This window comes from Salminus brasiliensis, chromosome 18 (assembly GCF_030463535.1).
Source record: "Salminus brasiliensis chromosome 18, fSalBra1.hap2, whole genome shotgun sequence".
NCBI classification, from domain to species: domain Eukaryota; kingdom Metazoa; phylum Chordata; class Actinopteri; order Characiformes; family Bryconidae; genus Salminus; species Salminus brasiliensis.
The window spans coordinates 34,335,944-34,356,535 of record NC_132895.1 but is presented as its reverse complement, the minus strand read 5'-3'; the positions used below and the strand labels follow the sequence as shown (position 1 = coordinate 34,356,535).

The window sequence follows — 20,592 nt, the reverse complement described above, 5'->3', positions numbered from 1 at the left end:
ACAGAGAGAGAGAGAGAGAGAGAGGGAGAGAGAGAGGGAGGGAGGGAGAGAGAGGGAGGGAGAGGGAGAGGGAGAGGGAGAGGGGGAGGGAGAGGGAGAGAGGGAGGGGGAGGGGGAGGGGAGAGGGGGAGGGGGAGAGGGGGAGGGAGAGGGGGAGAGGGAGGGAGAGGGGGAGAGAGGGGGAGAGGGAGGGGGAGGGAGAGGGAGGGGGAGGGGGAGGGGGAGGGAGGGGGAGGGGGAGAGAGGGGGAGGGGGAGAGAGGGGGAGGGAGAGAGACCAGAGTCTGAAGGGTCTAACAGTTGTTTGCTGGTTATTTCATTAAGAAAAACACAAACAGAAGCCACACCCCTTTTCTTCTTCTGATGTTAAACTTCTTGGGCATTTCTGGTGGTGCTGTCACCTACTGGTGGGTAAGGGTACCTACACTGTAAAATGGTAAAGCCATTGGGTACACTCACAGCTGTCACAGCCTACTGGACTACTGGCTACTGCTCTGAGCAGTCCTGCCTCTTGCATTTGTGTTACACCAGCGCCCCTGTGTGGGTGCTCTGCTAAACTGCGGCTTAGGATCACTACCCATTCCTTCCCCAATCTTACCAGGCTCAACTTGGTTAGTTGATGTCGCCAAACCTGAAGCCTCATTCCGCTCGTCTCGCTGCCGCGAACGCTTCTGCTTTCTCCATGGCTTGATCAGCCCAAATGTCACGTTTTCTGTCGCGGTGCCTCCGCTTCTTGTAGAGCCCCTTTAACACAAACAAATGTATTCTGAAAGTCAGATATTTAAGCCCAAGATATTTTTGCTTACTCTACAATTCATTATCATTTGTGAATGAATCATTTGATGTATATAACCTTTGTAGTTTTTATCATTTCATTTAGTTTAATCATGTGTATTTTCAGCTTTTCATCTGAACATTTATTCCTAGTAATTATGATCAATTTATTCATTAATTCATCTTCACTTCTGCAATTTGATGTTGTTTTAACATATCTAAAGATATATTTAAATTTCCCAAATATAATTTGGTGAATTCTATATAAGACAATAGATATGGAGGTAGAGAACCCCTGCTTATTTATGATTTTTTATTTAATTTAGTTTATCGTATATTTACAGGAGAGATTGAGAAAAAAAAATGGCCAAAAAAAATATAACCCCCACATGGCACTTATAAATGATACAGAAATAAGTGAATTAACTGATTTAGTATGATATTTCACAGTGTCTGCTTTCCCTTTCCTTCTTAACTAATGTAATATGAACTAATGGGGGTGGTGTAGTAGTAGTTACTACGCTGTTGGAACTTACCTGGAGGTGTTGTGTCCTTCTCGTGGCGAGTCCCGATTTCCAGGTGTGTGTTTTACTGGATGAAAGTTAGAGAAGCATGCTGAGATGGATGCACTGCTGAAATTGGTTTCTCTTCTGAATTGACCTGTTCCACCTTAAATGGTGCAGCTGTTTCATTCTGGCACCTATACAGTTGCAGGGGAAAGTATCCCACCCCTATTGCTATTTAGGTTGATAGGTGTATCAGCAAATATAACAAGTGCTTTCTCCAACTTCTAATTATCAGGGGGGGGGTAGTTTTGTTTGAAACTGCTGCACCATTTAAGTCAAAATCTTTAACTAATAAACCTTTTAGTGAGAAAGACACTTTTGCCCACATCTATCTCCATGAACTGTTCCTTCCCTATTCTGACAGCTTTTTAGGCTCTAAATAACCCAAATAAAGGTACATGTTTCTAATAAAGCTCAAGGTAGGTGTTTCCACAATCTTTTTCACATGTAGTGCTAATTTATCTTCAGTGTGGGTCCAGCAGTGTAAGCTTTAATCATTCCTGACTGCAAGCAGACAGCTCAGTGTCCTCATCTTTGATTCCTTAATCAAATGATTCACCATGAAAATTAAAGCTCTAATACCTGTAGTGTTTCTCCACTCTGGATTCCAAACCCATTCAACACCAACACCACCCAAACTCCACCCAAAACAGCTGTGCAACACAAGTAATTGGCCAAACAGCCAATCATGTGAGCTAACTAGCTAATCAGCTAATATGAAACCATGGGAAAATATAAAGACACAAGAAGATTAGCACTAAATTAAATGTTACCGGGGAAACTATGAGCAAAACAACACTGTAGCTGCTAGCATTAGCTTTTTAGCTCTCTGAGATCAACAAGAAACTTCTGATTTGTAGCGCAAATGTTCAGATCCCTCCAAATCATCCATTGCTGCCCCCTGGTGGCCTGGGGTTGAAGACCAGCCTTTCTTTAAATACTATAGATCTTGTTTTGGTGGTCCAGTTAAAAGCGAATGTAGTCTGAGGCAGGCTACTGATCTTAAAGGACCAGAACGTGGCTAGCTGCGCTAACCCAACATTTCTACAGGCTATTTAATGTTATTTACAGCTATTAGGAACAGTGTTTCTGGGGGCGCACTTCTCGGCTCATTTTAGTGAACTTTCTCTTTACCACACTGCAACTCTAAAAGGGATTGATAATGAGCGGAATAGCTCAGGCTAAGACAGGCTAACCTTATTTAACAGGTTTAACTCAGGCTAAGACAGGCTAACCCTAGCCAACAGGTTTAGCTCAGGCTAAGACAGGCTAACCTTATTTAACAGGTTTAACTCAGGCTAAGACAGGCTAACCTTATTTAACAGGTTTAACTCAGGCTAAGACAGGCTAACCCTAGCCAACAGGTTTAGCTCAGGCTAAGACAGGCTAACCTTATTTAACAGGTTTAACTCAGGCTAAGACAGGCTAACCTTATTTAACAGGTTTAACTCCGGCTAAGACAGACTAACCTTATTTAACAGGTTCAGCTCAGGCTAAGACAGACTAACCTTATTTAACAGGTTCAGCTCAGGCTAAGACAGGCTAACCTTATTTAACAGGTTTAACTCCGGCTAAGACAGACTAACTCTATTTAACAGGTTTAACTCAGGCTAAGACAGGCTAACCTTATTTAACAGGTTTAGCTCAGGCTAAGACAGGCTAACCTTATTTAACAGGTTTAACTCAGGCTAAGACAGGCTAACCTTATTTAACAGGTTCAGCTCAGGCTAAGACAGGCTAACCTTATTTAACAGGTTTAACTCAGGCTAAGACAGGCTAACCTTATTTAACAGGTTTAACTCAGGCTAAGACAGGCTAACCCTAGCCAACAGGTTTAGCTCAGGATAAGATAGGCTAACCTTATTTAACAGGTTTAACTCAGGCTAAGACAGGCTAACCTTATTTAACAGGTTCAGCTCAGGCTAAGACAGACTAACCTTATTTAACAGGTTCAGCTCAGGCTAAGACAGGCTAACCTTATTTAACAGGTTTAACTCAGGCTAAGACAGGCTAACCCTAGCCAACAGGTTTAGCTCAGGATAAGATAGGCTAACCTTATTTAACAGGTTCAGCTCAGGCTAAGACAGGCTAACCTTATTTAACAGGTTTAACTCAGGCTAAGACAGGCTAACCTTATTTAACAGGTTTAACTCAGGCTAAGACAGGCTAACCCTAGCCAACAGGTTTAGCTCAGGATAAGATAGGCTAACCTTATTTAACAGGTTTAACTCAGGCTAAGACAGGCTAACTCTAGCCAACAGATTTAACTCAGGCTAAGACAGGCTAACCCTATTTAACAGGTATCACAATCCTTTGATCTTTTTAAGGTGGTGTTGATCTATTCCTTGTTTTTAAACACACATGCATGAAGTTGAGAACAAAACAATTTAGACCAATAGAGATTTAAACCACATATGCGATTCAAAGCAGTGACTATATGCTAATTATCTGATTAGCTTATCATCAACGTGAAGTCTAGAGCATCAGGCTAAGATTGACTAGACAGGCCATCAGCTCTGTTTGTCACTATGGGGACAGGTAGTCACCATCTTCTGCGTTGTTGCAGAAGCTGTTCTGAAAAAGATGTATTTTTTTTTAATTAAACAGGAGTTTAATAAAAGAGCAGTTATGAGCACAAATCATTTGAAAACTCATTTGAAAGAAAAAAGTCCATGAGCTTCTCCCCACTGGATTACTTTAAGGCTGTCAGCATTGTGATAGTCTAGATCTCAGGTTCAGCATTTCCTGGTTATCAGACAAAACATCACAGATTTTTTTTAAGGATCAACGAAAATGTTTTTCTTTTTTTCTCTCATCATTTCAAAAACACTGTTTCCTCTTCATTTAGTCCAGTATGTTGAAAACACTCAAATATAGTGGCCAGTGAGAGGATACACAGCGTAAGTGTTTCTAATAAAGTGGCCAGTGAAAGGATACACAGTGTAGGGGTTTCTAATATAGTGGCCAGTGAAAGGATACACAGCGTAGGTGTTTCTAATATAGTGGCCAGTGAAAGGATACACAGTGTAGGTGTTTCTAATATAGTGGCCAGTGAGAGGATACACAGCGTAAGTGTTTCTAATATAGTGGCCAGTGAAAGGATACACAGTGTAGGGGTTTCTAATATAGTGGCCAGTGAGAGGATACACAGCGTAGGGGTTTCTAATATAGTGGCCAGTGAAAGGATACACAGTGTAGGTGTTTCTAATATAGTGGCCAGTGAAAGGATACACAGCGTAGGGGTTTCTAATATAGTGGCCAGTGAGAGGATACACAGTGTAGGGGTTTCTAATAAAGTGGCCAGTGAGAGGATACACAGCGTAAGTGTTTCTAATAAAGTGGCCAGTGAGAGGATACACAGTGTAGGTGTTTCTAATATAGTGGCCAGTGAGAGGATACACAGTGTAGGGGTTTCTAATAAAGTGGCCAGGGAAAGGATACACAGTGTAGGTGTTTCTAATAAAGTGGCCAGGGAAAGGATACACAGCGTAGGTGTTTCTAATAAAGTGGCCAGTGAGAGGATACACAGCGTAAGTGTTTCTAATAAAGTGGCCAGTGAGAGGATACACAGCGTAAGTGTTTCTAATAAAGTGGCCAGTGAGAGGATACACAGCGTAAGTGTTTCTAATAAAGTGGCCAGTGAAAAGATACACAGTGTAGGGGTTTCTAATATAGTGGCCAGTGAAAGGATACACAGCGTAGGGGTTTCTAATAAAGTGGCCAGTGAGAGGATACACAGCGTAAGTGTTTCTAATAAAGTGGCCAGTGAGAGGATACACAGTGTAGGGGTTTCTAATAAAGTGGCCAGTGAAAGGATACACAGTGCAGGGGTTTCTAATAAAGTGGCCAGTGTAAGGATACACAGTGTAGGTGTTTCTAATAAAGTGGCCAGTGAAAGAATACACAGTGTAGGGGTTTCTAATATAGTGGCCAGTGAAAGGATACACAGTGTAGGGGTTTCTAATATAGTGGCCAGTGAAAGGATACACAGCGTAGGGGTTTCTAATATAGTGGCCAGTGAAAGGATACACAGCGTAGGGGTTTCTAATATAGTGGCCAGTGAAAGGATACACAGTGTAGGGGTTTCTAATAAAGTGGCGAGTGAAAGGATACACAGTGCAGGGGTTTCTAATAAAGTGGCGAGTGAAAGGATACACAGTGCAGGGGTTTCTAATAAAGTGGCCAGTGAAAGGATACACAGTGTAGGGGTTTCTAATAAAGTGGCCAGTGAAAGGATACACAGTGTAGGAGTTTCTAATAAAGTGGCCAGTGAAAGGATACACAGTGTAGGTGTTTCTAATAAAGTGGCCAGTGAAAGGATACACAGTGTAGGAGTTTCTAATAAAGTGGCCAGTGAAAGGATACACAGCGTAGGTGTTTCTAATATAGTGGCCAGTGAAAGGATACACAGTGTAGGGGTTTCTAATATAGTGGCCAGTGAAAGGATACACAGTGCAGGGGTTTCTAATAAAGTGGCCAGTGAAAGGATACACAGTGTAGGGGTTTCTAATAAAGTGGCTAGTGAAAGGATACACAGTGTAGGTGTTTCTAATAAAGTGGATTTTCAACCCCTTCCCAGATTCATCTGCATCTACAGACCTTATTAGTGTTCAAACACACACACACACACACACACACACACACACACACACACACACACACTCTACGTCACCCTCTGCAACTGGGTCCTGGTCAGTCCAGGTTAGGATCAGCATCTCCAGCACCATCAACCTGAACACGGGGCCTCTGCTGTTCACCCTGCTGACTCAGGACTGTGTGGTGAAACACAGCTCTGACCACATCATAAAGTTCACCGATGACTCAGCAGTGCTGGGTCTGATCAGCAAAGGCCACGAGTCAGCACACAGAGAGGAGGTGCATGTGAAGGCCACAGGTCTACAGTCATTGAAAGAGGAGGCAGGACTTCCTCTGATCTTTTTACTGTTTCTGTTTGTTGTCTTTAATGTTTGCACTTCAACTCTCAGCTGAAGTAAATGAATTCATTTCACAGTGCTTCACTTCTACAGGCTTCCTTCTCCTGCTCCATTCTGAAGGTAATCTTGGTTTAATCTGTTTCCCTGAAGAATCCAGATCTGATCAGGCTTTAAGATGTGTTCTATCAATCTAACCTGACCTGATGTTCTTGAGGGCTTCCAGTGGTTTGGATGTTGAAGCAAACTCACTGTATTTAGATGTATGAGGGCATCTCCTGGTTGTAGATTGTAGACTGGGCTGTTTGGTGTCTGAGCTTCCTGATGTGTTTCTTTTTTAGAAGAATGAATCAGATGGGTGATCTGGTCATGCCTAAAAAGCTCTGCTCTCTCTGGTTATCTGTATCTTTTTGTCTAATGTTTTCTTTAACTGAATCCATTCTGCTCCTCTACCAGGGAAATGCTCCCTGTGTCACTGGCTGCAACACAAGCCCAAAGCATGATCCATCCAGCCCCTTGCTTAACAGTTGGAGAGATGTTCTCTACATTAACTTCTGCAACCTTTCTTTTGCACACATACCTTTGATCACTGCAGATCTCTAGTGTAACTTCACCATTAGTCCACAGGACCTGTTCACAAAGTGCATCAGTCCTGTAAAACAGGACGCAGGATTTCTTCTGATGACTCTTCAGTGACAATCATATTTGTAAAGGTGTTGCTGCACAGTAGAACAGTGCTCCACCACTGAAGATTAGGCTGAATCTTCCTGAAGGTCTCACTCAGTGAAACATGACTTTGATCTCTCTGAAAGATCTCTAGGTCATCCAGACTCACCTCCACCTCCACTGTTCCTGTTAACTGCCCGTTCTTAATTACATTAGGAGCTGAGGACACCGCTAGCTGAGAACACCATAGCCTAAACAAGCTGATGAAGTTCTGAGAGCTGGTAAAAGGTATCTACACACTGAACATTACAGCTGAATGACCTTTATTTCCATAAACAGACACAACATGTGCAGCATGATGAAGCAGACATGGAACATTATAAACGATGGACGATTCGGAGAAGGAGGAGTGATCCACAGTTCAGTGCTGAGAGGGTAGTAACCTTCGTCTGGTAACTTCTGTCCTCATGAACTCTTCTTCTGCTGCTTTTTCTTATTTTTATGACAGGATGACCCGTCCCGTTCCCCTGCAGTCTGTTCAGAGGTCCGGTTACACTGACCCGCTCCGCCCCGTTCCCCTGCAGTCTGTTCAGATGTCCGGTTACACTGACCCGCTCCGTCCCGTTCCCCTGCAGTCTGTACAGAGGTCCGGTTACACTGACCCGCTCCGTCCCGTTCCCCTGCAGTCTGTCCAGAGGTCCGGTTCCCTTGATACGCTCCTTCCCGCTCCCCTGCAGTCTGTCCAGAGTTCTGTTCATCCTGACCCGCTCCGTCCCGTTCCCCTGCAGTCTGTTCAGAGTTCTGTTCATCCTGACCCGCTCCGTCCCGTTCCCCTGCAGTCTGTACAGAGGTCCGGTTACATTGACCCGCTCCGCCCCGTTCCCCTGCAGTCTGTACAGAGGTCCGGTTACACTGACCCGCTCCGTCCCGTTCCCCTGCAGTCTGTTCAGAGTTCTGTTCATCCTGACCCGCTCTGTCCCGTTCCCCTGCAGTCTGTACAGAGGTCCGGTTACACTGACCCGCTCCGCCCCGTTCCCCTGCAGTCTGTACAGAGGTCCGGTTACACTGACCCGCTCCGCCCCGTTCCCCTGCAGTCTGTACAGAGGTCCGGTTACACTGACCCGCTCCGTCCCGTTCCCCTGCAGTCTGTCCAGAGGTCCGGTTACACTGACCCGCTCCGTCCCGTTCCCCTGCAGTCTGTAGAGAGTTCTGTTCATCCTGACCCACTCCGTCCCGTTCCCCTGCAGTCTGTCCAGAGGTCCGGTTCCCTTGATACGCTCCTTCCCGTTTCCCTGCAGTCTGTACAGAGGTCCGGTTCCCTTGACCCGCTCCGCCCCGTTCCCCTGCAGTCTGTACAGAGGTCCAGTTACACTGACCCGCTCCGCCCCGTTCCCCTGCAGTCTGTTCAGAGGTCCGGTTACACTGACCCGCTCCACCCCGTTCCCCTGCAGTCTGTACAGAGGTCCGGTTACACTGACCCGCTCCACCCCGTTCCCCTGCAGTCTGTTCAGAGGTCCGGTTACACTGACCCGCTCTGTCCCGTTCCCCTGCAGTCTGTACAGAGATCCGGTTACACTGACCCGCTCCACCCCGTTCCCCTGCAGTCTGTACAGAGGTCCGGTTCCCTTGACCCGCTCCACCCCGTTCCCCTGCAGTCTGTACAGAGATCCGGTTACACTGACCCGCTCCGCCCCGTTCCCCTGCAGTCTGTTCAGAGGTCCGGTTACACTGACCCGCTCCGTCCCGTTCCCCTGCAGTCTGTACAGAGGTCCGGTTACACTGACCCGCTCCGTCCCGTTCCCCTGCAGTCTGTACAGAGGTCCGGTTCCCTTGACACGCTCCTTCCCGTTCCCCTGCAGTCTGTACAGAGGTCCAGTTCCCTTGACCCGCTCCGCCCCGTTCCCCTGCAGTCTGTACAGAGGTCCAGTTACACTGACCCGCTCCGCCCCGTTCCCCTGCAGTCTGTTCAGAGGTCCGGTTACACTGACCCGCTCCACCCCGTTCCCTTGCAGTCTGTACAGAGGTCCGGTTACACTGACCCGCTCCACCCCGTTCCCCTGCAGTCTGTACAGAGGTCCGGTTACACTGACCCGCTCCACCCCGTTCCCCTGCAGTCTGTACAGAGATCCAGTTACACTGACCCGCTCCGCCCCGTTCCCCTGCAGTCTGTTCAGAGGTCCGGTTACACTGACCCGCTCCACCCCGTTCCCCTGCAGTCTGTTCAGAGGTCCGGTTACACTGACCCGCTCCACCCCGTTCCCCTGCAGTCTGTACAGAGGTCCGGTTACACTGACCCGCTCCACCCCGTTCCCCTGCAGTCTGTACAGAGGTCCGGTTACACTGACCCGCTCCACCCCGTTCCCCTGCAGTCTGTACAGAGGTCCGGTTACACTGACCCGCTCCACCCCGTTCCCCTGCAGTCTGTACAGAGGTCCGGTTACACTGACCCGCTCCGTCCCGTTCCCCTGCAGTCTGTTCAGAGGTCCGGTTACACTGACCCGCTCCGCCCCGTTCCCCTGCAGTCTGTTCAGAGGTCCGGTTACACTGACCCGCTCCGCCCTGTTCCCCTGCAGTCTGTTCAGAGGTCCGGTTACACTGACCCGCTCCGTCCTGTTCCCCTACTTCATCATCCTCTTCTGGTTTCTCCTGATTTGCACTGTGCTGTGGTTTGTCTGTGTTTCCCCAGAACCATGAAGGTAATGAAGGTAATGGAGTAAACCACTTTAGTAGAGAAGGATCCAATCTGTGAGTGAAACATCAGAGAAATCATTAGTACTGCTGAATAAAGATTTAACCCGTTTTATAAAGAATTCATCATGATCAGTGTTACCATCAGGAGGGAGGTGAAGCTGAACAACAAGTGATGTTAGAAGGCTTTAAAGGGGACAGTACCAACACAAGACAGCAGCACTACTCACACACTGCTTTTGTCAATGTGGAGGACTAACTACTGTCTGTCCACTAGAGGCTCAGTGCTGAAATATCCCTGACTAGAACAGATCTCTATATTAAAGCAGCAGTGATTACAATATTAATACTGGTACTAAAAGGGAAGATTCATTAGCAGATTTACCAGGATATTAAGAGCAAATACATTTTCTCCTGTAAAATGAAGGATCACCAGTATGTTCACTGTGTGAGTGATAATTCCCCCTCACCTCTTTAACATGTGATGTTAGAAATTCATTTCTCAGAAAGATGCATTTGATTAATATCATTTTCTTAAATAAGTTTTGTTACTCCTGCAACTCATCTACAGACTCTGCTCGTCCACTCACTCAGCTGATTGACCAATGGATTAAAAAGGGACATTCTGATGTGTTCAGACTGAGAACATGAGAAACATCCCAGCTGCACTTTACTGTAATAATAATATATAATAATAGGTAATAATAATAATTATAATAATAATAATAGGTTAATACTGAACCTGACTTTACTGAACAATCAGACTATATTTAATAATAATATATAATAATGATAATAATAATATATAATAATAATAATAATAATAGGTAATAATAATAATAATAATAATAATAATAATAATAGGTTAATACTGAACCTGACTTTTACTGAACAATCAGACTATATTTAATAATAATAATAATAATAATATATAATAATAATAATAATAGGTTAATACTGAACCTGACTTTACTGAACAATCAGACTGTATTTAATAATAATATATAATAATAACAGCTAATAATAATAATAATAATAATAATAATAGGGTAATACTGAACCTGACTTTACTGAACAATCAGACGATATTTAATAATAATATATAATAATAATAATAATAATAATAATAATAGGTTAATACTGAACCTGACTTTACTGAACAATCAGATGATATTTAATAATAATAATAATAATAATAATAATAATAATAATAATAATAATAATAATAGGTTAATACTGAACCTGACTTTACTGAACAATCAGACGATATTTAATAATAATAATAATAATAATAATAATAACAATAATAATAATAATAGGTTAATACTGAACCTGACTTTACTGAACAATCAGACTATATTTAATAATATATAATAGTAATAGGTAATAATAATAATAATAATAATAATAACAATAACAATAATAATAGGTTAATACTGAACCTGACTTTACTGAACCTGACTTTACTGAACAATCAGACTCTATTTAATAATAATATATAATAATAATGATAATAATAATAATAATAATAATAATAATAATAGGTTAATACTGAACCTGACTTTACTGAACCTGACTTTACTGAACAATCAGACTCTATTTAATAATAATATATAACAATAATAGGTAATAATAATAATAATAATAATAATAATAATAGGTTAATACTGAACCTGACTTTACTGAACCTGACTTTACTGAACAATCAGACTATATTTAATAATAATAATAATAATAATAATAATAGGTTAATACTGAACCTGACTTTACTGAACCTGACTTTACTCAACAATCAGACTATATTTAATTATAATATATTATAATTATAGATAATACTAATAATAATAATAATAATAATAGGTTAATACTGAACCTGACTTTACTGAACCTGACTTAACTCAACAATCAGACTATATTTAATAATAATATATAATAATAATGATAATAATAATAATAATAATAATAATAATAGGTTAATACTGAACCTCACTTTACTGAACCTGACTTTACTCAACAATCAAACTATATTTAATTATAATATATGATAATAATAGGTAATAATAATAATAATAATAATAATAATAGGTTAATACTGAACCTGACTTTACTGAACCTGACTTTACTGAACAATCAGACTCTATTTAATAATAATATATAACAATAATAGGTAATAATAATAATAATAATAATAATAATAATAGGTTAATACTGAACCTGACTTTACTGAACCTGACTTTACTGAACAATCAGACTATATTTAATAATAATAATAATAATAATAATAGGTTAATACTGAACCTGACTTTACTGAACCTGACTTTACTCAACAATCAGACTATATTTAATTATAATATATTATAATTATAGATAATAATAATAATAATAATAATAATAATAATAGGTTAATACTGAACCTGACTTTACTGAACCTGACTTTACTCAACAATCAGACTATATTTAATAATAATATATAATAATAATGATAATAATAATAATAATAATAATAATAATAATAGGTTAATACTGAACCTCACTTTACTGAACCTGACTTTACTCAACAATCAAACTATATTTAATTATAATATATGATAATAATAGGTAATAATAATAATAATAATAATAATAATAGGTTAATACTGAACCTGACTTTACTGAACCTGACTTTACTGAACAATCAGACTATATTTAATTATAATATATAATAATAATAATAATAATAATAATAGGTTAATACTGAACCTGACTTTACTAAACAATCAGACGATATTTAATAATAATAATAACAATAATAATAATAATAATAATAGGTTAATACTGAACCTGACTTTACTGAACCTGACTTTACTGAACAATCAGACGATATTTAATAATAATAATAATAATAATAATAATAATAACAATAATAATAGGTTAATACTGAACCTGACTTTACTGAACAATCAGACTATATTTAATAATATATAATAATAATAGGTAATAATAATAATAATAATAATAATAATAATAACAATAACAATAATAATAGGTTAATACTGAACCTGACTTTACTGAACCTGACTTTACTGAACAATCAGACTCTATTTAATAATAATATATAATAATAATGATAATAATAATAATAATAATAATAATAGGTTAATACTGAACCTGACTTTACTGAACCTGACTTTACTGAACAATCAGACTCTATTTAATAATAATATATAACAATAATAGGTAATAATAATAATAATAATAATAATAATAATAATAGGTTAATACTGAACCTGACTTTACTGAACCTGACTTTACTGAACCTGACTTTACTGAACCTGACTTTACTGAACAATCAGACTATATTTAATAATAATAATAATAATAATAATAATAGGTTAATACTGAACCTGACTTTACTGAACCTGACTTTACTCAACAATCAGACTATATTTAATTATAATATATTATAATTATAGATAATAATAATAATAATAATAATAATAGGTTAATACTGAACCTGACTTTACTGAACCTGACTTTACTCAACAATCAGACTATATTTAATAATAATATATAACAATAATAGGTAATAATAATAATAATAATAATAATAATAATAATAATAGGTTAATACTGAACCTGACTTTACTGAACCTGACTTTACTGAACAATCAGACTATATTTAATAATAATAATAATAATAATAATAGGTTAATACTGAACCTGACTTTACTGAACCTGACTTTACTCAACAATCAGACTATATTTAATTATAATATATTATAATTATAGATAATAATAATAATAATAATAATAATAATAATAGGTTAATACTGAACCTGACTTTACTGAACCTGACTTTACTCAACAATCAGACTATATTTAATAATAATATATAATAATAATGATAATAATAATAATAATAATAATAATAATAGGTTAATACTGAACCTCACTTTACTGAACCTGACTTTACTCAACAATCAAACTATATTTAATTATAATATATGATAATAATAGGTAATAATAATAATAATAATAATAATAATAGGTTAATACTGAACCTGACTTTACTGAACCTGACTTTACTGAACAATCAGACTATATTTAATTATAATATATAATAATAATAATAATAATAATAATAATAGGTTAATACTGAACCTGACTTTACTAAACAATCAGACGATATTTAATAATAATAATAACAATAATAATAATAATAATAATAGGTTAATACTGAACCTGACTTTACTGAACCTGACTTTACTGAACAATCAGACGATATTTAATAATAATAATAATAATAATAATAATAATAACAATAATAATAGGTTAATACTGAACCTGACTTTACTGAACAATCAGACTATATTTAATAATATATAATAATAATAGGTAATAATAATAATAATAATAATAATAATAATAACAATAACAATAATAATAGGTTAATACTGAACCTGACTTTACTGAACCTGACTTTACTGAACAATCAGACTCTATTTAATAATAATATATAATAATAATGATAATAATAATAATAATAATAATAATAGGTTAATACTGAACCTGACTTTACTGAACCTGACTTTACTGAACAATCAGACTCTATTTAATAATAATATATAACAATAATAGGTAATAATAATAATAATAATAATAATAATAATAATAGGTTAATACTGAACCTGACTTTACTGAACCTGACTTTACTGAACCTGACTTTACTGAACCTGACTTTACTGAACAATCAGACTATATTTAATAATAATAATAATAATAATAATAATAGGTTAATACTGAACCTGACTTTACTGAACCTGACTTTACTCAACAATCAGACTATATTTAATTATAATATATTATAATTATAGATAATAATAATAATAATAATAATAATAGGTTAATACTGAACCTGACTTTACTGAACCTGACTTTACTCAACAATCAGACTATATTTAATAATAATATATAACAATAATAGGTAATAATAATAATAATAATAATAATAATAATAATAGGTTAATACTGAACCTGACTTTACTGAACCTGACTTTACTGAACAATCAGACTATATTTAATAATAATAATAATAATAATAATAGGTTAATACTGAACCTGACTTTACTGAACCTGACTTTACTCAACAATCAGACTATATTTAATTATAATATATTATAATTATAGATAATAATAATAATAATAATAATAATAATAATAGGTTAATACTGAACCTGACTTTACTGAACCTGACTTTACTCAACAATCAGACTATATTTAATAATAATATATAATAATAATGATAATAATAATAATAATAATAATAATAATAGGTTAATACTGAACCTCACTTTACTGAACCTGACTTTACTCAACAATCAAACTATATTTAATTATAATATATGATAATAATAGGTAATAATAATAATAATAATAATAATAATAGGTTAATACTGAACCTGACTTTACTGAACCTGACTTTACTGAACAATCAGACTATATTTAATTATAATATATAATAATAATAATAATAATAATAATAATAGGTTAATACTGAACCTGACTTTACTAAACAATCAGACGATATTTAATAATAATAATAACAATAATAATAATAATAATAATAATAGGTTAATACTGAACCTGACTTTACTGAACCTGACTTTACTGAACAATCAGACGATATTTAATAATAATAATAATAATAATAATAATAATAACAATAATAATAGGTTAATACTGAACCTGACTTTACTGAACAATCAGACTATATTTAATAATATATAATAATAATAGGTAATAATAATAATAATAATAATAATAATAATAATAACAATAACAATAATAATAGGTTAATACTGAACCTGACTTTACTGAACCTGACTTTACTGAACAATCAGACTCTATTTAATAATAATATATAATAATAATGATAATAATAATAATAATAATAATAATAGGTTAATACTGAACCTGACTTTACTGAACCTGACTTTACTGAACAATCAGACTCTATTTAATAATAATATATAACAATAATAGGTAATAATAATAATAATAATAATAATAATAATAGGTTAATACTGAACCTGACTTTACTGAACCTGACTTTACTGAACCTGACTTTACTGAACAATCAGACTATATTTAATAATAATAATAATAATAATAATAGGTTAATACTGAACCTGACTTTACTGAACCTGACTTTACTCAACAATCAGACTATATTTAATTATAATATATTATAATTATAGATAATAATAATAATAATAATAATAATAATAGGTTAATACTGAACCTGACTTTACTGAACCTGACTTTACTCAACAATCAGACTATATTTAATAATAATATATAATAATAATGATAATAATAATAATAATAATAATAATAGGTTAATACTGAACCTGACTTTACTGAACCTGACTTTACTGAACAATCAGACTATATTTAATTATAATATATAATAATAATAATAATAATAATAATAATAATAATAATAATAGGTTAATACTGAACCTGACTTTACTAAACAATCAGACGATATTTAATAATAATAATAACAATAATAATAATAATAATAGGTTAATACTGAACCTGACTTTACTGAACCTGACTTTACTGAACAATCAGACTCTATTTAATAATAATATATAACAAGAATAGGTAATAATAATAATAATAATAATAATAATAATAATAGGTTAATACTGAACCTGACTTTACTGAACCTGACTTTACTCAACAATCAGACTATATTTAATTATAATATATTATAATTATAGATAATAATAATAATAATAATAATAATAGGTTAATACTGAACCTGACTTTACTGAACCTGACTTTACTCAACAATCAGACTATATTTAATAATAATATATAATAATAATGATAATAATAATAATAATAATAATAGGGTAATACTGAACCTGACTTTACTGAACCTGACTTTACTGAACAATCAGACTATATTTAATAATAATATATAATAATAATAATAATAATAGGTTAATACTGAACCTGACTTTACTGAACCTGACTTTACTCAACAATCAGACTATATTTATTAATATATAATAATAATAATGATAATAATAATAATAGTTTAATACTGAACCTGACTTTACTGAACAATCAGACTATATTTAATAATAATAATAATAATAATAGGTTAATACTGAACCTGACTTTACTGAACAATCAGACGATATTTAATAATAATAATAATAATAATAGGTAATAATAATAATAGGTTAATACTGAACCTGACTTTACTGAACCTGACTTTACTCAACAATCAGACTATATTTAATTATAATATACGATAATAATAGGTAATAATAATAATAATAATAATAATAATAGGTTAATACTGAACCTGACTTTAATGAACCTGACTTTACTGAACAATCAGACTATATTTATTAATATATAATAATAATAATAATAATAATAGGTTAATACTGAACCTGACTTTACTGAACAATCAGACTATATTTAATAATAATATATAACAATAATAATAATAATGATGATAATAATATATAATAATAATAATAATAATAATAGGTTAATACTGAACCTGACTTTACTGAACAATCAGACTATATTTAATAATAATATATAATAATAATAAAAAATAATAATAATAATGATAATATATAATAATAATAATAATAATAATAATAATAATAGGTTAATACTGAACCTGACTTTACTGAACCTGACTTTACTGAACCTGACTTTACTGAACAATCAGACTATATTTAATAATAATATATTATAATAATAATAATAATAATAATAATAGGTTAATACTGAACCTGACTTTACTGAACAATCAGACTCTATTTAATAATATATAATAATAATAATAATAATAATAATGATAATAATATATAATAATAATAATAATAATAATAATAATAGGTTAATACTGAACCTGACTTTACTGAACCTGACTTTACTGAACAATCAGACTATATTTAATAATATATAATAATAATAATAATAATAATAATAATAGGTTAATACTGAACCTGACTTTACTGAACAATCAGACTATATTTAATAATAACATATAATAATAGGTAATAATAATAATAATAAGTTAATACTGAACCTGACTTTACTGAACAATCAGACTATATTTAATAATAATAATAATAATAATAATAATAGGTTAATACTGAACCTGACTTTACTAAACAATCAGACGATATTTAATAATAATAATAATAATAATAATAATAGGTTAATACTGAACCTGACTTTACTGAACCTGACTTTACTCAACAATCAGACTATATTTAATTATAATATATGATAATAATAGGTAATAATAATAATAATAATAATAATAATAGGTTAATATTGAACCTGACTTCACTGAACCTTACTTTACTGAACAATCAGACTATATTTAATTATAATATATGATAATAATAGGTATTAATAATAATAATAATAATAATAATAATAGGTTAATACTGAACCTGACTTTACTGAACAATCAGACTATATTTAATAATAATGTATAATAATAGGTAATAATAATAATAATAATAATAATAATAATAATAATAATAATAATAATAGGTTAATACTGAACCTGACTTTAGTGAACCTGACTTTACTGAACAATCATACTATATTTAATAATAATAATAATAATAATAATATAATAATAATATAATAATAATAATAGGTAATAATAATAATAATAATAATAGGTTAATACTGAACCTGACTTTAATGAACCTGACTGAACAATCAGACTATATTTAATAATAATGTATAATAATAGGTAATAATAATAATAATAATAATAATAATAGGTTAATACTGAACCTGACTTTAGTGAACCTGACTTTACTGAACAATCATACTATATTTAATAATAATAATAATAATAATAATAATATAATAATAATAATAATAGGTAATAATAATAATAATAATAGGTAATAATAATAATAATAATAATAGGTTAATACTGAAACTGACTTTACTGAACAATCAGACTCTATTTAATAATAATATATAACTATAATAGGTAATAATAATAATAATAATAATAATAGGTTAATACTGAACCTGACTTTACTGAACAATCAGTCTATATTTAATAATAATAATAATAATAATAATAATAATAGGTAATAATAATAATAATAATAATAATACTAGGTTAGTTAAAGTCAGTTAAAAAGTGAATTCTTTTGCTGCTTTTAATGATTTAAACACAGAATTAATGTGATCATCTCAGCACATTCACTAACAGCAGTCATGTTATAACTACGTTCTTTATTCACTGTCAGAGTTTTCTTACCGTAAACTGCATCCAGATTTCTTCATCAGCTCTGAGAGCTGTTCCACTGACTTCCCTAGTTTATTCTCACGCAGATCCAGCTCTCTCAGATGTGAGGGGTTTGAGGATAGAGCTGAAGTCAGAGCAGCACAGCCGTCCTCTTCTATACTGCATTTCTTAAGCCTGCAGAGAAACAAATTATTATTTAATAATAAATAAATAAATAAATAGTAATAATATCAGGGAATTAATTTTTAATGTTGATACTGTTTGAAGTGTAATTTACTCAGTATAACATTCTAATTATGTGAGATACTGGACTTAAAAGTACAACAACAAAGGCTTGAAAGAAAATCAGTTTAAAAGTAGTACATATTTTGGAATGATAAGGAATGGACCTTTCTACATCTGAGACAGAACTTATTCAGCACTTTTCAGGAACCCAAGGACGATTAGAACTGTCAGTGCAAAGAACAGTGATACAGAAAGTGGACAGAGCTAGAAAGAACATGTAGACCTGAAGGAGGAGGAGTTTAGGTTTGAGGAAGATTACACCCAAGAGAGAAACAGATGGTTTAAGGTTAGATGGTTTAGAGAGTTAGTCTGCTGGACCACAAGAGGAAGACGGTCACAGAGTCAAAGAGCAGATCTAGAGAACCCTGCATCAATACCACAATGACGGATGAATAGATACATAGTGAGTAGCCCGGCTGAAGAAGACCTGAGTGAGGAAGGGTGTGTAGACTAGGTGAAGATCAGACAGGTAAGAAGGAGTGAGGTAATTAATAGCTTTAATAAGTAAACAGAAGAACTTTACAGTACGCAGTATTTTACAGGACGTCTGTGGAGGTGTGTGTGAATAGGTGTAATGTGGTGATGGAAGGAGGTGTGAATGAGGAGACAAGTAGGAAAGTTCTGGACCATCTAATGTTTATGGAGGAAGAGCTAATGCTACACACACATTATGAAAAAGTGTACATGATAAAGTTGTACAGCTATTAAATTATAAACCTTTTATTAATATTTAATAGTAAAACATCAAACTACACAGAATAAAAGTCTAAACATACCTCGACAGATTAATAATCAATAATCAAAGTAAAGCTTTATTCAGGATGATTTACTACATGACGTCTATTCAGAATAAACTCTGAGTTACTTACTGTAGTTTCTGTAGTTCACACTTCTGATTCTCCACCAGACGACAGAGCTGCTTCACTCCTGAAGCTCCCAGTTTATTCAGACTCAGGTCCAGCTCTCTGATGTGGGATGGATTTGTATAAAGAGCCGAGGCCAGATCAGCACAGCCTCCCTCTGTTAAACTCTGGACTAGTCTGCAGAGGGTGAGGGAGACAACAGACAGGATTCAGTACAAGACAAGAAACTAATGTAAACATTTACATCATTAATACTGTATTCAGTAAATATAACGTATAATCGCTTCATCATCGGGTGGAAAACCCTGCTGATGAACAGTTACTTTGAACAGTCAGTACTGCAAGATTCAGTCAGTGCTTCCCCCCGAGGCAGTTGCTTTAAAGCCCCCCAGCAGTGGAACTGGGTTCTCTGGAACGATGGTGAGGCTCCATTAAGTACTTTTGGATGGGATGAGAGGGACATGAGGTGGAGTGGGGATCATCCAACATCCTGACCTCACTAACACTCTTTTCGAG

At 34.5% G+C, this 20,592-nt stretch overlaps 1 protein-coding gene and 1 long non-coding RNA gene across 8 annotated transcripts in view; both read right to left on the bottom strand.

Moving 5' to 3' along the window:
- Positions 1 to 348: 348 nt before the first annotated feature.
- On the bottom strand, positions 349 to 1,452 carry LOC140538945 (uncharacterized). The gene is made up of 3 exons (XR_011977806.1): positions 1,310 to 1,452; positions 598 to 743; positions 349 to 425 (listed from the first exon to the last, which is right to left on the bottom strand). It is a non-coding gene; the product is annotated as an uncharacterized lncRNA (long non-coding RNA).
- A 5,790-nt stretch (positions 1,453 to 7,242) lies between these two features.
- The window catches only part of LOC140538936 (uncharacterized), an 81,615-nt gene continuing 68,265 nt past the window's right edge, over positions 7,243 to 20,592 (bottom strand). For 6 of the 7 annotated variants that reach the window (XM_072661489.1, XM_072661488.1, XM_072661493.1 and 3 more), the window contains 3 exons: positions 20,083 to 20,253; positions 18,941 to 19,102; positions 7,243 to 9,679 (listed from right to left, as the gene is read on the bottom strand). In XM_072661489.1, coding sequence (XP_072517590.1) covers positions 7,402 to 9,679; positions 18,941 to 19,102; positions 20,083 to 20,253 — 2,611 coding nt within the window. In that variant the 3' untranslated portion in view covers positions 7,243 to 7,401. Of the gene's footprint in view, positions 9,680 to 18,940; positions 19,103 to 19,273; positions 19,871 to 20,082; positions 20,254 to 20,592 lie in introns of those variants that run through there. The other variant, XM_072661494.1, reaches the window with a different exon arrangement.